General features: G+C 40.8%; 1 protein-coding gene across 2 annotated transcripts in view; it reads left to right on the forward strand.

Moving 5' to 3' along the window:
- ST8SIA1 (ST8 alpha-N-acetyl-neuraminide alpha-2,8-sialyltransferase 1) overlaps window positions 1-16,750 on the forward strand; it is a 139,648-nt gene that overhangs the window by 42,094 nt on the left and 80,804 nt on the right. For both annotated transcript variants that reach the window (XM_033222686.1, XM_033222687.1), the window contains exon 2: window positions 5,217-5,361. In XM_033222686.1, coding sequence (XP_033078577.1) covers window positions 5,217-5,361 — 145 coding nt within the window. The remainder of the gene's footprint in view (window positions 1-5,216; window positions 5,362-16,750) is intronic.

Consider the following 16,750-nt stretch of genomic DNA (forward strand, 5'->3'; position numbering starts at 1 on the left):
GTTGTCAATAAATATTAAGCACCTTTTTAATGTCTCAGCCAGCATTTCAGGAAACGGGGATACAACAGTGAACAGAAGACAGAAGTCTCTGCCTTCATGGATTCTATATTCTGGGCCTTAGGGATATAGAAAATAAACAAGACTACAAATTAAATATATAGCATATAAATAGTTTTAAGTGCTAGAGAGAAGAATAAAGCAGGGAAGATGGATATGAGGAATTCTGTATTGTGATTGGATCAAAGATGATTTCTCATGATATTGTTTTTGGAGTATTTATTCCTCATGGAACTTTTTGAGGGCAGATTTAATATTTAACGTTCAGTTCTTCATAACAAGATGTGAAGAGTTCCAATTTAGGCCTTTTTTTTCCCTTGAAAATCTCATTGTCTTAATGGAATTAAATAATGTAAAATTAAATATAGTTCTTCAGGGTTATTTTGTCTAACGTTTTGAGTGTCAGTATGTAAAATAATTCTATGAAGACCTGACTTATTTAATCTCAACTCTGTTATTCTGCTTTATATTATTTAAAATTTTATAAATATTAGTTGGCAGAGTAATGATGTGATATTTTTCCTAAGGGTATATTCCAGACATGCTCTGACTTAATATTTCCTTTAACTGACAATTTACTCTCCTAAGTAGTAAATAATTCCTCATAATTTTTTTGTATATAAAACTAACAGCTTTCATAATAAATTTATTATTGTGGCATTTTCTTCTTGCAATATTAAATATTCACTTACACTTCACTTGACTGATAGAATTTCAACATAGAAAGCACATAAAGAGATTGTCACTGTTTACCCCTATATTGTGTACAAGAATTGTAGATTGCATATTCGCTTACAAACAATAAACTCTGATGACACTCCCTGTTTGTGCTGCTCACATTGATACCCTGATTAGATATGAAGGGGACATACATGATCACTTGATCATTTGTCACATGCATGTTCAGGGATGCCAGCACTGGCATTGATTTGGATGTTTGTCTATCTGACTATTTAACCTTCCAAAAGCTAAGTCTAAATAGCTACAGTGTAACAGTAGATTCTGGCCAGATGCTGAGACTGAGGTAGAATTCTTGCCCACCCCTCCTGTCTCAAATTCAGTTATCCCTTGGAAGGGGCACAAAAGTATCAGTCATTGGAGTGGCAGCCTCCCAACCTTGTTCCTGTCTGGTGACCAAAGCGTGGAACATGGCATTGCAAAGGGTCATAACAAAGTTCATTCTGATCCTAGGCATTGTTAATTGAGTGGGTGGATTTTCACCGTTATTTGCCTGTTAAGTTTCCTCAGAATCTGACTTCCTAGTCAGTAGGCACAGTCAACAGATGAGGGCTTCTTGGCTTAACTGATCTTATGAATTCCATTAGGAGGGATGAGAACCTGAGTTAGGTTCTAGCAAGTGGTTCCAGGCTTCATAAGTATTTACCCTTATGCTGTAGTTATAGCGTCATTAGCTACGACTGTTGCTGAAGCTTGAATTCAAATAAAAAGCAATTAGATGTTAATTCCAATACTCAACTCACATGCAACTGAAACTTAATGATCTGGCAATTTGAACTTGAATATGAAAAGGGAATTGCTTTAGCTTTTTTGATCCTCTGATTTTATTGTCTGCCACAAAAGAAAAGCAAATAATACACAGCATCAGTGCACAGCATGAAAAAGGAGATAGGAGCCAAATTCACTAAAAATTCTAAAAGCTGGTCTATAGCTCTGCTCCAGAATTACCTGAAGGTTGGATGGAGGTGAAGTCCATTATTTAATCTGGCAATTTCCTAGACATCACAAACAGCGGGCTGCAAATCTCAGATCAGGAAACCCTTCCTGGAACCCTGGATGTGATTTAATGTCCTCTTTTTTCCAAACAACCACACACATCTGTGCACATCTCTGCTGTGACTTTGGTCACATCTCCCTGCATACACAGGAAGTCCCTTGCTTGTTGGTTGCCCTTTTTCTTAATTATGTTTTCAGAAGGAAGTTCTGATTTTAAATTCAATTTTATATCCCAAGAACCTAGCACAGTTTTAGGTAAGAACTCAGTAAAAATCACTACTACGACTTCTAAAATGACTACTACTATCAGTACTGCTGCTGGTAGTACTAGAGTGCTAGTACTATTCCTGTTTTTGCTGCTGCTACTATATCCAGTGTAGCTGGTGAGCTAATGAGGACCCCACTCAGGCACATGGGATATGCATACACATTTCCACATTGTGGTTTCTTTTCAGTCACCCCCGAAAGATGGTCCTGGCAGAGGGAAGATGTGGAGGCATTCTGGATGAAGGGAAAAGTTTAAGAGTTTATGATAGAAAAACCACTCATATTGCAAATAGTGGTATGATCACTGTGAATTTGCTATACCTCTTGGATTTTACAATATTTCTGTCATATGTGAAATTTTGTATTTTCTATAGCGTATTTGGTTTCCCCCCACTAAAGATATGATTGCCCTAGCATGGTGATGCTGTAGAAGGAGATGAAAATTTGATTCAACATCATCTAATACATATTTTATCAATAATTAAGAAAACATTTGCTAACCTAATGAACTTAAACAAGTCTCTGGGTCTCAGCGTCAGTTTCACTGTCCATAAATTCAGAATAATGTAACCTGTCTTCTCAGGCTATTTTGAGGATGCAAAGAGGAAACAAATATGAAAGTGATTTGCAAGCTGCCAGGTAGTAGGCAACGTAAGGTGTTACATGACTGTGACAAATTTTCCTTCTGAACCTCCTGTAGCACTTTGTACTAAATGGCACGTTCAGCTGGTTGGAGGCCAGAGCCATGGTCTTGTTGGAAATAAGTACCTGATATGAGGTACAAAGACCTGGGAGCAAAGCCCTGCCCCACTGTTTCACTAGTTATGTGACCTGAGATAAATTACTTGAGAAAAGAATCTTAAAGTCATCCAGCTCATGGGTTACTGTGAGAATTAAGTAGAAAAATATCTGTGAAGGCACCTGGTGTACTGCAGGCAGTTGGCCAGTGTTTACACAGCATTTCTTTTAGGGCAGAGAAAGATATAAATGAATCAAAATGGTTCCCAGTAGGTAACCTGCAAAGAGGAGAAAGCTTGGACGCTGCAGACCTGGCTTCCTACTCTGCCCTGTGTGACCTGAGCAAGTCCTAGAACCACTCTAAGCCTGTTTCCTCAGATGAGAATTGGGAGGAATAATGATGATAATAATAATAAAAAAACATTTCCTTAATTATCTCTTAGGGTTGCTCTGAGGACTAAAAAATATAAGATATCAGCAGACATGGGATAGGAACTAAAAATTTAGCCTATCCTCTCCCAAAGTTTAGCATCATGCTCATGCTAATTCTCCTTATTTTTAAAGATAGTCTTAAACCATGTCCAGGTGTTTTCTGTTGACTCAAGAAGAGCCTAGGATGCACTTTTGACAAAATGTTTGCAGTCCAGTATAAAACTTTACCTTAGCCAGGCGTGGTGGCACATGCCTGTTGTCCCAGTCATTTGGGCGACTGAGGCAGGAGGATCGCTTGAGCCCAGGAGTTTGAGGTTGCAGTGACGGCACTCCAACCTGCGCAACAGAGTGAGACCCTGTTTCAAAAAACAAGGACAACAACAACAACAACAAACAACAACAACAAAAACCTTTACCATCTCTGGAAGCCACCTTTTGAGTGGCAGAACACCAGTAAAAATGAATGAAGGTGGAGAAGAAGAGGAAAGAGAGAAGCAGCTGATGAGAAACGGAGGCCTAGCATAGGAGCAAGAAGAGACACTCGGTCTAGCAACTTTGATAAGATGAAAGCTTTCTTCCCGAACTCTTCTCCCCTTGTTTGCCTTGAACCCTTCTATCCTGTCCTTCTTTCCACTGAAAACTTCGTGAAGGCAAAGCCAATGAAGATCTCGAGAGTGCAAGGGGAGGCAAAGTGTGGCGGGAAGAGTACCTCCCCGGCAGGCTGAGGAAGCCTGCCCACACCGCAGGGCCCCCTGCAGGGGCAGCCTTACTGACTAGGCTGATTCCTGGCAAAAATGAGGCTGGGACAGTGTAACAATAAGAAGGGGAACACCTACCACATATTGAACTTTCACTGTGTGCTCTACCAGTACCTTCTCAGTGGACTCTCAACAGAAAGTCTCATAGGGCAATTCTGCAGCCCTGTCTCTTTGCCTAGTCATGGAGTTAGTAAGCTGCAGAGGCAGGACTTGAAGTCAGGTCCCCCACTCCACCGTCCCCTTTCAGCTAAAGATGTTGAGCAAGCATTTCTGTGTGAGGTCATTCAGAAATGGTTTATGCCAGCAATTTTATTCATCTTCCTAGAGGTGGAAGTGGTGAATAAGCTCTTTTACTCATGAGTTAGTGGAATTTATTTCTGGTAGATTATTAAGTGGAGGGTCATATAAAGATTTCCCCATAGAACAAGCATGGCTTAGACTTGAGGGGCTACCTGGGGAGTAGCCTGCAAGCAAGCCCAGAAGGGTGAGTTTATCCCAGTGATGCTGGTGCTTCAGACACTGAGGGAGCTGGGAGACACTTCTGTCAAAGACACAGAGCTCATCATGGTGTCAAACACTTCTGAGAGGCCAAACACTTCTGAGAGGCTAAACCAAAAAGGCCCATGAGGTTTAGCAGTGAGAAGGTAGGTTGCTCTCCAGTGTCTGAGATCTCATCATTCATTTCATTCTATTTCTACTCAAAAGATTTCCAAGGGATTGTTCTCTATCTTGCCACCAGTTTGGGGGAGTGCACTCTCTTTAGGGTCACTCTGTGTATTCCCTTGCCATATAGCTCGCAGGAAGTCTCTTTTCACTGAATTTAACCACCTGATTGTTAATGAAGGTAGAGATGCACCTCTGCTGTAGCTGAATAGCTCAACAGTCTCCAAAGTTAGCTATCCCAGTCTTTTCTGGACCTGGATGTTTGAATTGATCAGTACATCTGCAACTGTAATGATTATTTTTGTCTTTTGATATATCTCACCTGAATCTGAGAGCTGATGCATTTTTCTTAAACTTTTTTTTTTTTTTTTTACTGTGAAATATTCTAGTCACCCACTTTGGTGACTAGAAGAGTGAATTAATAGTAGTCTAATCACCCTGGAGATGCTATGCTTCTGTGAGCTGGCACTGAGGTAAGGCAGCACATCTCTGTGGGAATGACAAGTGAATGAATCTGCTCCTCGTTTAACCGGCTGTTCTTTTCTCTCTCTCTGTTTTCTCTCCTAGGAAACACATGGAAGACTGCTGTGACCCTGCCCATCTCTTTGCTATGACTAAAATGAATTCCCCTATGGGGAAGAGCATGTGGTATGACGGGGAGTTTTTATACTCATTCACCATTGACAATTCAACTTATTCTCTCTTCCCTCAGGTTAGTATAGAGTTGGTTGCCTTCAATATAGTTTCTTAAATTTCTTGCTGTCATAGAAAAGGGATAATTGAGTTTGCCTAACTCATCAGATCGACTTTTTGTTTTCTTTCTTCTCTCTTAACTTTAAATGCTTTTCTTTATATCTGTCATTTGTGTGTGTGAATAAATCACATAGTCTTTTGATGCAAGGGTGGAAGCAAGATATTATAGAGTTACAGTTTTCCTAGCCTTTCTGATTTGAGTCCTATGAGACTGAAGGAAACAAGAAATGAATGATCAGGGACTTGTGGAATTCTAGTGTTCTGAGGTTGGCTGTGGAATGCCCGTGAGGATTTGTGTGATACTGGAATGTTTTCTTAGGACTGATGTTGCTCAAGGAGTGGGGACCATATGATGAGAAGTTTGCTTCTTAGAGCTCTTGAATGTGGTTAGATTACCGCTGTGAAATGGCGGAGTGGTGGATATGGAGAGGAATAATTCAACTTGACCACTTTTGAAGTGGTCTAAATCAAGCTTTGATTACTTAATATCTCTTCTTGGTTTTCTGAGCATTGAAATAAAATGTTTTTCTAACATACATGTAGGCAGCAAGTGGGGGCAAAGGGGAAATTTTATTTTAGGGAACCCTAGCTGTGGGGAGGGGAGATTTTAGGCAAAATTGCAATTAGGGAAAAATTCAGAAATGAATTGTGGCCTCCCCCAAGACCTCTTTTAGCCTCTCTTGGTTTACTCAGATGATTGTACAGAAAGAGAATTTTGAGCCTTGGAAGGTGGGACTGAACCTTTCATGTATCTCTGTTAATAGTCCATGAGACTTTAAAGGAGGAATCCCACAAAATTGAGATACAGGTTCTGCCAGATCCAAAGTCATACTCTCTATGAAATAGCCATGTTGACTAGCTCATCCTTAGCTATTTTAGTCTAGTTTAATGGTTTTAAAATGTAGTGATAAGGTTTTTCTTTTAATTTTTGAAATAGGAAATAGAAGCTTTAGTTTATTGCCAGTATCTATGTGTTTTCTCTCTCTTCTTCATCTGCCCTTGGGAGGCTTCGAAGTGTCAAAGGAAATAACTAAGAGTCATAATATATGGAACTGAATTTTGTCTCCATCTCTCACTAACTAAATTCCTTGGGTAATTACCTACGTCGTCTGAGATTCAGCTATCTTGTCTCTATGATGGCTAGAGCAGCACTTGTCCTATTTACCTTACAGAGCTGTGGAAAAGATCAACTTAGATAATACATGGAAATACCTTCTTTTTTTTTTTTTTTTTTTTTTGACAGAGTCCCACTCACTGTGTTGCCTGGGCTTGAGTGCAGTAGCATGATCTCGGCTCACTGCAACCTCCACCTTTCAGGTTCAAGCAATCCTCCTGCCTCAGCCTCCTGAGTAGCTGGGATCACAGACATGTACCACCAAACCCAGCTAAGCTTTGTATTTTTAGTAGAGACCATGTTTTGCCATGCTGGCCAAGCTGGTCTCGAACTCCTGACCTCAAGTGATCTGCCCATCTCGGCCTCCCAAAGTGTTGGGATTACAGACGTGAGCCACCGCGCCCGACTGTAATGCATAATAAATGTACTTTATAAATTACAAAGCATTATATGTTTGGTGTTAATGTGCTGATTCATACTTGGTATCTCGAGGCTGAGTCATGAAGATTAGAATTGTATTAGTGAGGGTTTTGGTAAGGTACAGCAATCTCTGTAGGTACTTTTAGCAGAAAGATATTTCATATAGGGAATATGCCATTTAAAAAAATCACTGAAAGAATGGAGAAATGGGAGCCAAAGGTGGTTCCTAGAATTACTGAGTTCAAGAGCCTACTGCTATAACTGTGGTCTAGGTACTGGGAAGCCCTAACTTGCATTGCTGTTAGCATGGCCACAACTGCTTCCATTAGAAATAGGGAAAGAAGATGAGTTCCAATTCTACTCATCATTTCAAATCTTCTTCAAATGCTTCTAGTGGAGAAATGATTTGCATCCAGAACACTAGTTGTGAAGAAGTCCAGGAAAGGCAATTTTTAACTATCACGCCTCATCAGGAAACTGGAAAGAGAGTGGTATAGAGGTTAAGCAAGCCAATCCACAGGATATTCTGTGTACGAAAACTGCTACCAACTAGTTGTGGCATGAGGAAGAGATAAGGAAGCGATCTCCTTTAACAGTTCCTCACGCAGAAACATTTTAAATGAAATCCAAAGTAGCTTTTTTTTTATAGATGAGGACTTTGAGTTATACCAACTGAATTCTAACTTTGTATTAGAAAATACATTTAATGGCATAAACCCGGGAGGCGGAGCTTGCAGTGAGCTGAGATCCGGCCACTGCACTACAGCCTGTGCGACAGAGCCAGACTCCGTCTCAAAAAAAAATAAAAAGAAAATACATTTAAAAGGAAGATTAAAAAATATAAACTAGCCTCCTATGTTAGCTGTCGGTTGCAGCAATAGGGTTATAGGAAACATTTACTTTGTAAAGTGAGTGCAAATGAATTCTGTGCCTCTTTGTGCCAGTTGCAAGACCAAGGAAACATCCTTGAATAATAAAGGAAGAATGCTTTTTTCTTGGGAATTGGAAGTCATTACATCATTGTGTATGGGCACAACCATCGCAAAAGGCAGAACCAATTCAATGAGTAGATGTTTAAAAAAAAAATTGTATATGTATGTATTTTCCTGCTAAGAATCTGAAATGACTAATTAATTCGTAGAAATCTTGGTAAACCAGTTTGTATCACTGGAAAAATGGTGTTTTCCCTCTGCTCTCATCCATTATTATTTCTTAGCAAAATGTTTCCAGTTTGTTATTAGCCAACAAAGTTGCCAGTTAACTGATATGCTTCATTCATGTTCCCAGAAGGAAGATAATAGTGTGTGCAGATGAGGTAGAAATGCAGGTGAGTGGGCCAGGCTCAGTGTTTTCAGCATGAACAAAGCTTCACTCCTTTCCCTGAGTTTCAGTGAAATGATGCTAAGTCACTCATTTCTAACCTCGATTCTACATCTGTACCTTTACACTTGCCCCTTATTTCTAACCTCGATTCTACATCTGTACCTTTACACTTGCCCCTTAAATGCTCCGTATATGTTAGCCATCATTATCAATGTTATTTGTTTGCCTACTTTTAACTATTGTTTTTTTGTTGTTGGTACCAAGATGCAATGTAAGAAGGGAGATGCTCTGGTACATTAGGGAATATCAACAGGTCCTGCAGGGGCTGGGGCAGTGAATCCGCAGGAGGTAACTATTGAAATGTCTGTACATTGAGATTCCACATCAAACTCCTTTTAGTTAGTTAGTTCTTTGTTATTTGAACCTTCCACAACATTCTGTAACTGTGTGTTCAGATTTATTCAATTCTGCCACATAATGCTGCGTACATAACTTCATACCTCCATATGACAGTGTTTTGTGTTCTAAAAGTCCTTATCTGCTATCTCAGTAGCATCTTGTGAGCTCTTGAGAACAAGAGGGTTTTCCCTTTTGCGCCCACTGCATTGCTTCCCACTCAGTATAAATATTCATTTCCAACCACTCATGTCTGTCAAGGGCGTTCCTGTCTGTGTCTCACTTGGGCTGGACCGCTGTAGTGCCCTTGCTTGAACTGTAGGAAACTAAGCAGGACATTCAGAGGTAGCTGTTTCCAAAGGGCTCTATAAGTGTATTTTGGTGAAATATTTGTTGAAGATTATTAGACGTGAAGGGCAGAATTTTTAACCTTCACACAGGATTTTAAAAACATGTGATGTATGTGTGCGTGTTTGTATTTGGGGAGGACTGTGTGATGGTATTAGCATTCCCACTTTGAGAATAGCTGCTCCCAATCCCCTGTGTTGGGACCAGCCCTTTTCTGCTTAGCCAGGAACTGCCCCTTTTAAGCCTGCATGGTCCAGTGTTTGCAGGAATTATTGAATGAACCCTATTTTAGCCTAAGATATATTGCCCAGGAAGAACACAAATTTCCACGGGAATGAGTGAGGGAGTAGCAGGAATGTTAGAAGCCACAACTGTGCTGATACAATCTGAAAAATATTTCCTTTTGGTGTTCTAAAAACACGGTTGGCTCTCCATTCTCTTACACTGTGATATAAATTACAAACGACTATTCATTTCTCCTCAGCATGTTCACCCAAGGCCATATGTAAAGCATCACAAAACATCATTAATGCACCCCATGCAGACACTCATTTCCAGCTTCCTAGATTGACCGTAGGCTCCTGTCATGTTCCACTGAGCCTGGACCTGCAGCGTCCTTGGCCTGTGGGAAACCCAGCAGGACATTTTGGAGTAGTTTGTCAACATAGCCTTGTTAAAATGAAAATACACTTTTTTTTTTTCCTTCACAGTAATGTGCTTAATAGAATTCTCTGAGCTCCTGGATATCCCTGAGTCTCACAGCAATTTTTTTTCTTTTGATAAAATTTGGATCATACTATATAATCTACAGAATTTGGTAGTTTTTTTTCTACTTGTTCATATTATTGTAGTCATTTCCCCTGATATATATCTTTTTGGCTGGAAGGAAACTAAGGGGTCTAATGTCTGGTGAGGATTGATCTTTGCTGGACTTTTGTTAGGTTCTGTTGTTAGGCTTGCATCTGGCTGCTTTATAACAGAAACCTGATTGGGGGCAGAACCAAACAGGTGCTTATTTATCTCAAGCAATAAGGAATTAGAGGGTGGGTAGTTTAAGGCTCAGTGATGGCTACATAGTGCGCCATCAAGCTCCCAGATCCCTGTCTTGCTATTCAAACCTCCTTAGCTGATGATGGCCAAGGAACTTCACAGTTTTGGTTCAGGATCCCAGCAAAAAGAAGGAGTAAGCAGAAGAGGAAAGTTGGACAGATTCCTGCTCATGTATCATTAATCAGGACTGAGTCACATGGACGTGTCTAACTGCATGCAAGAAAGCCTGGGAAGTTCAGTGTTCCAGTTTTAGGTAAATGCCTTGCATTTGTCAACTGTATGGGCTGCCTCAGTTTCTTCAAATGTTCTCTCTCTCAGCCCTTACAGTGACTCTGTGTGGCTGTTATTATTGTCTCCATTTCGTGGATGAAGTTAAGACTGAGAGAGGTTAAATACCTTATTCAGGGTCCCAGAGCTGGTAGGTGGAAGGGCTGGGATGTGAAACCTGGCCTGTCTGATTTCAAAGGTTTTAGTGTTTACTCTCTGGTTTATTTCCTTAGAAGACATGGGTTCTAGTGGATTAGTTCATTCTTATCACTCAGTCACCTTGAAACCATTTTAAGGTTTTTCACTTCTTTTATAAGAATACCCTTATAAGAAGTGGAGAAATTTCATTTTTTAAATTTATTTTTATTTTATTTTATTTTGAGACAGGGTCTTGCTCTGTTTGATAAACTAAAAGCACAGCGGCATGATCATGGCTCACTGCAAGCCTCCACCTCCTGGGCTCAAGTGTTCCTCCCACCTCCATCTCCCAAGTAGCTGGGATAACAGGCATGTGCTACCACACCTGGCTAATTTTTGTATTTTGGTATTTTTTTTTTTTTATAGAGACAAGGTTTTGTTACGTTGACCAGGCTGGTCTAGTACTGCTGAGTTCAAGTAATCCACCCATCTTGGCTTCCCCAAATGCTGGAATTGCAGGTGTGAACCACTACACCTGGCCAAGAAATTTCTTTTGCAGCTTTTTGGGAGAAAAAAATAGAGTGTAGATATACAGGATGTGGAATCCTATACAATACCATAGTTTCCCATATAATACTCTAGTCTCTTTTTGGCTTTGAGCTCCCCAGTATCCCCTGTTGAAAGGAGAAATAAGAGCATTTACATTATTTTGAGTTTTATAAAGGGGAAACCTTGCATTGCTTCTTTGTTAAAGGGATCTAGAACATGGTTCCACTACTATTGAATAATTATTAATTTGCCCTGCCATTCTCTTGGCCTAATGCTAACACTAGAGTACTATTTAGGGCATGCAGTCTTAAAATCTGGATCCTAAGCCTGGCCTTTCTTTTTTTTTTTTTTTTTTTTTTGAGACGGAGTCTTGCTGGGTCACCCAGTCTGGAGTGCAGTGGCTGGATCTCAGCTCACTGCAAGCTCCACCTCCCGGGTTTACGCCATTCTCCTGCTTCAGCCTCCCGAGTAGCTGGGACTACAGGCGCCCACCACCTCGCCCGGCTAGTTTTTTGTATTTTTTAGTAGAGACGGGGTTTCACCGTGTTAGCCAGGATGGTCTCGATCTCCTGACCTCGTGATCCGCCCGTCTCGGCCTCCCAAAGTGCTGGGATTACAGGCTTGAGCCACCGCGCCCGGCAAGCCTGGCCTTTCTATGATGACGCTTATGATCCTAGACAAGTCATGGAACCATTCTCAGCCTGAATTTTATAATTTGCACATTGGGACAAATAATACCTGGCCTTTATATTTCAGTATTATTATCATGAGTAACAAAGTTAAAATGAGATAATGGGTTTAAAAGTGCTTTGTAATGAATGCACTGTAAAAACATATGATAATATTATTACTGTTATTTTCTTTTTTTTTTCTGATTCCAAGTCTAGTTTTCTTTTTGCTTTTTATTTTTTTATTATTATACTTTATGTTATAGGGTACAATCATGATGCTATAAAGACACATGCACACGTATGTTTATTGCGACACTATTCACAATAGCAAAGACTTGGAACCAACCCAAATTGTCTATCAATGACAGACTGGATTAAGAAAATGTGGTATTGTTATTTTCTCTCAAAGTGTTTATGGACTTTAGCATTGCTTTGGCATTTGGGTAATGCCAGGAACCCATGGAACAAAACAAAAACTAAAACACCACTAAAAAAGGGGTGAAATCAATTTTCCAGGACAGTGAAAAGAAATAAAGATGTTGAAGCTGGAATTTTGGAAAACATAAAGTAGTAATGGAGAATGCTATAGTCTTTGTTTCATTATATTTGGATAATAATTGCAGTAAAGTAAAAGAGCAAGGTGAAATAAATCATTAACTTCCAGTGAATTAAGATTGTGATCTGAACAATGAATTGATGTCCACTGTTCTTCAAATGACTCTGTAACTGAGAAGAGCAGGAAAATGGATCATCACTGGATGTCCAAATATCTGTTATCTTCATAGGGAAAGGAAAACAATTGATGAGAAGTGAGGTAGTACAATGGAGTTGCTCAGAAGAATAGCTGACGGGAACTTTAAGATGTCTTGTTTTTCAAATTTAGAAATAATTAAAAATTAAGACATTTCTTTAATGAAAATTTGCAGGTTGTCTATGATTGAGAACAAAATGGAAAATAAAGGAATACTCTATCTTGCCATGGTGCAGATCTTTCTAAATTACTTGACAGTGTGTAAAATTTCGTACAAAGGCTGATTATGGCTCAGGATTCTAGCTTCCTGGGAATAATTGAAAAGAATTCGTGACACCAATTACCACTGAGTCACATCTCATCCCGTAGGCCTGATGGGAGTGATAGCTTTTCTTAGGAGGTGTTACTGTTCCATGTAACATTTTCTTGTTAGGTTTGCTGACATGACAGGGTGTTCCCCTGAAGAAAAACCTGGTATACCTTTATTTTTTTTTATTTGATTACTTTCTTAATCTTGGTTGCTCTTACAGACAAAGGTCCAAGTGTAGAAAGGAATTTGCATCCTATTTTAATTTAGTTTTGAGCATTTGTTTGGACACTAGGAAGCCTCTGTTTCATTTCTAAAATATGCTCACTTGTACTTTTAAACTCTATTAGGAGTCGCTTAAATGCATAAACATATTTGATTAACTTACAGAGAGGTAACATTTCAACCCTGCATTTTCTCTGGCTTAATTAATTCAGTCAAATATTCAAGATGTATGAATAGGTACAGAGAATGTTTTCAGAGTGTTTGTCTATGTTCAGATCAATTCACTATCTTCCTTCTAATTCATTGTCTTCCTTCCATTGATGGTCAAAAATCCTTAGATCACAGGTGAGCTAGCAGAACATTTTTTAAATCACTCACGGCCTGACTAGCTCTACCGTGTTATCTTCAGGGTTCAGAACTTCTGAGTACATTGAAGAGACTGACCCTAAAGCTAGACTTGCCCAACACAATGGGGAAAGGGGTTGGTTAGGGATAGGATGGGGAGTGAACATAGCTTTGGAGGTTAAAAGGAAGTCCAGCCAGTAGCCAGAAAGGGGTATTGCAGTTCTTACTGTGGGACATTGTTGGCAATAACCAGAAGATAATAAGGAGTAACATGATGTGCTGCTAGTATGCAGGGTGCAAAGATGAAAATGCGGGGGCAGGGGATGGAGCTATATCCAGAGATCCGGTTAAAACAATTGACTTCAAGTTCCCAGTCTCTACGCTGGAGGTTTTGGCAACTGGCAGCTTCCAAGAGTACTGGTCAGAAGAAGGCAGAGCCTCTGACTTCTAGAGGTTTGGGAACTGGGCATTTATCACAGCAGGAACACAAGTGAACAAGATGAGGGTTGCAGCATTGGGGCCAAAATTAGGGACTGTTTTTAAAATCCAAAGTTCAGTTATATTTCTGGACTCAAGAAAAAACACAATATTTCTAGATGAACTATAAAATTTAGTGTAAATCAAAAATTTACAAAATAAAATCAAGGTTAGAATTAAATTGAAAGCAAGGATTTGATGCATCAAAAATTGCCTTACACATTGATTGGACTTGTCACCTAAATAAATATGCCCTGCTGCCGGCACAACTATGCTTTCCTGAAATTTTCATGATTCTATGTAAGTAAAATAAGTGTTCAACCACTCATTCACGAAGTACTTACTGAGCAACTACTACTGTGTGGTAGGGACTGTGCTAGTTCCTGGGGAAATAATAGCGAGTAAAAATAGATGTGATCCTGTACCTATTGGATACTGTCCTCAATGTTCCATAGGTGCCTTACCTTTTACATGCCCACAGTTCTGTCCCTCTCTCCTGCTTCTTTTCCTCCATTCCTGATCTCAGGTAATGACACTATTGTCTACTCAGTCACTTGAGCTGGACGCTAGGGTCTTATGTTTGAATTGCACTGTCCAAATCCAAATTTATTTCTTAAATATCTCCTGAATCAACCCCCTCTTTTCTTACCTCACTGCCACTAGGTTAGGTCAAGGTTTATCATCTGTTATCTAGACTAATTCAAGAACTTTCAAAAATGTCTCACAGACTGGCATGGTGGCTCATGCCTGTAATCCCAGCACTTTAGGAGACTGAGGCGGGCAGATCGTTTGAGGTCAGGAGTTTGAGACTAGCCTGACCAACATGATGAAACCATGTCTCTACTAAAAATAAAAAATTAGCTGGGCGTGGTGGCAGGCACCTGTAATCCCTGCTATTCAGGAGGCTGGAGCAGGAGAATTGCTTGAACCCAGGAGGCAGAGGTTGCAGTGAGCCAAAATCACACCACTGCACTCCAGCCTGGGCAATACAGTGAGACTCCGTCTCAAAAATAAAAAATAAAAAAAAAGTTCACTATTATGAATTTGCCTATGACATCCTCCACCCTCTGCCAATTTTGTTGTTATAAAGTGTAAACTGGTGTGTGTGACATTTCTTAAGTCACTCTTCACTACTTGCCATGCAGATGAGCAAGTGGTTAAATGGCACACTCGCCAAGTGGGCTGGAGCAGCATTCACAGAGAAAACTCCTGAAGGACAAGGAGCAGCTAGTAGATATGCTGTTGCATTTTATTATTAAAAATAAGGAAATTCTACCCTCTAAGAAAGGGAACCTGAAACTACACTGGGCTTTGTAGTTCTGTAATTAGGGATGCACCAACCCTTCCCCTGGGAGCGATTCAGAGACTGAGATATCACATGCTTACTAAGATAGGGCAGAACTGTGGCTTTGGCCTGTTTTATCAACTTAGTGTTTGTAGGGAATGGAAAGCCAGTGTAGCTATGATGGGTGACTCAGGTACAAGTCTTGCAGAAACAGTTGAACGACACAGATGGCCGGAAATGGTGGGCTTTTTTTTTTTTTCATTTTATTTTATTTTGTCATGAGCTCAACAGCATCTCTCTTTCTCTCTCTCTCCCCTCTCCCTGGCAGGTCACAGACATAAATTAAAAATAAAATCTACAAGGAAAATAACTTATAAAAGCACTCCCAGGCTCACACCTTCTATCCCTACTGCTCAGTTAGGAACACCCCAACTGGAAATCAGTGCTTGCCCCCCTCCACTTCTCTCCTGCTTGTCTGGGGCAGACAGTACTCCAGAGCCGGGCAGGGGTGGGGGTGGCAGTGGCAAACAGTTAAAAATAAAGACACTGTGATCCTGGAACCGTCTGGTCACCTTGGCACTTCCAGGTCTGCCTCCCCCAGGCAGCCCTCCAGGAGCTTGCGCTCAGCTGGGGCTGTGGAGACGCTGCTCATGGCTGAGAGCTTGTGTGTTTGGTGGGTGCTCTCAGCCCCTGTAACATGCACTACTCCATCTTCTAGAAAGAAACCCAAAAAAGAAAGCAGGCAACCACCTTGGGACAGAGGAGAGAAATCCATAGTGTTCACACAGTTACATAGAGTCTTTATGGCAAAGAGGACATTTAGCTGCTTTGAGTATTGGAGCATCTCCTTTTTACTCAACACAAGCACTCTGGACTCGACAAGAGAAACAGGACACAAGCCCTAAAAAAATCAAAGCACATGAAATTCTAAGAGGGCTAGTTTTATTGTTGTTGCTGGGTTGTGCAATGTTTTGTGTTTTCTCAGTGACAAGCCCAGTTGTTGGTAGGCAGAGGCCTGAGGCAAGGATCACTCCCCAGTGTTGTGCTGAATCCTGCCTGGAGGCTGCTGCACTAGATCCTCCCTTCATATCATTTCCCTGACTCACAGCAGTACTGGAAGGGGAAGGCTGCAGGCCCAGTTCCCGGAGCACTGGCAGCACCTCACCCCAGCTACAGAAGAGCTCAGGCAGCCGGCGAGGGGTGGGGAACACAAACGGGATTTATTGCATCAGCTTATGGTTGCAGAAGAGCTAGTCTCTTCCATGGCTTGCTGAGAATAGTGAGAATCCAAGCCTTGCTACTGACGAGGATTGAGGGCCTTGGGTGCTGAGCCCCATCTGGTTTCCATGCAGCTCTACAGGAGGCCACTTCTTTTTCCTGTCGACAGCGGATCAATCTTGAGCAGGTTCATCCTTCCTGGTTACAACCTGTATGATAAAGTTCAAACCCCTTAGAGTGGCACACAAGGTCTTCACGATATGAACTCTCTGAGAACATCAGCGAATATAGGCTTACCAATTGCCATCCATCTGCTTCCTCCAGCTCCTCATTACTTTTTCTTTTTAAGACGGAGTCTCACTCTGTCATTCAGACTGGAGTGCGGTGGTGCGACCTCTGCTCACTGCAACCTCTGCCCCTCAGGCTCAAGTGAGTCTCCTGCCTCAGCCTCCAAGTAGCTGGGA

Source organism: Trachypithecus francoisi, unplaced genomic scaffold, assembly GCF_009764315.1.
Source record: "Trachypithecus francoisi isolate TF-2019V2 unplaced genomic scaffold, Tfra_2.0 Lachesis_group11, whole genome shotgun sequence".
In the NCBI taxonomy this organism is placed as follows: domain Eukaryota; kingdom Metazoa; phylum Chordata; class Mammalia; order Primates; family Cercopithecidae; genus Trachypithecus; species Trachypithecus francoisi.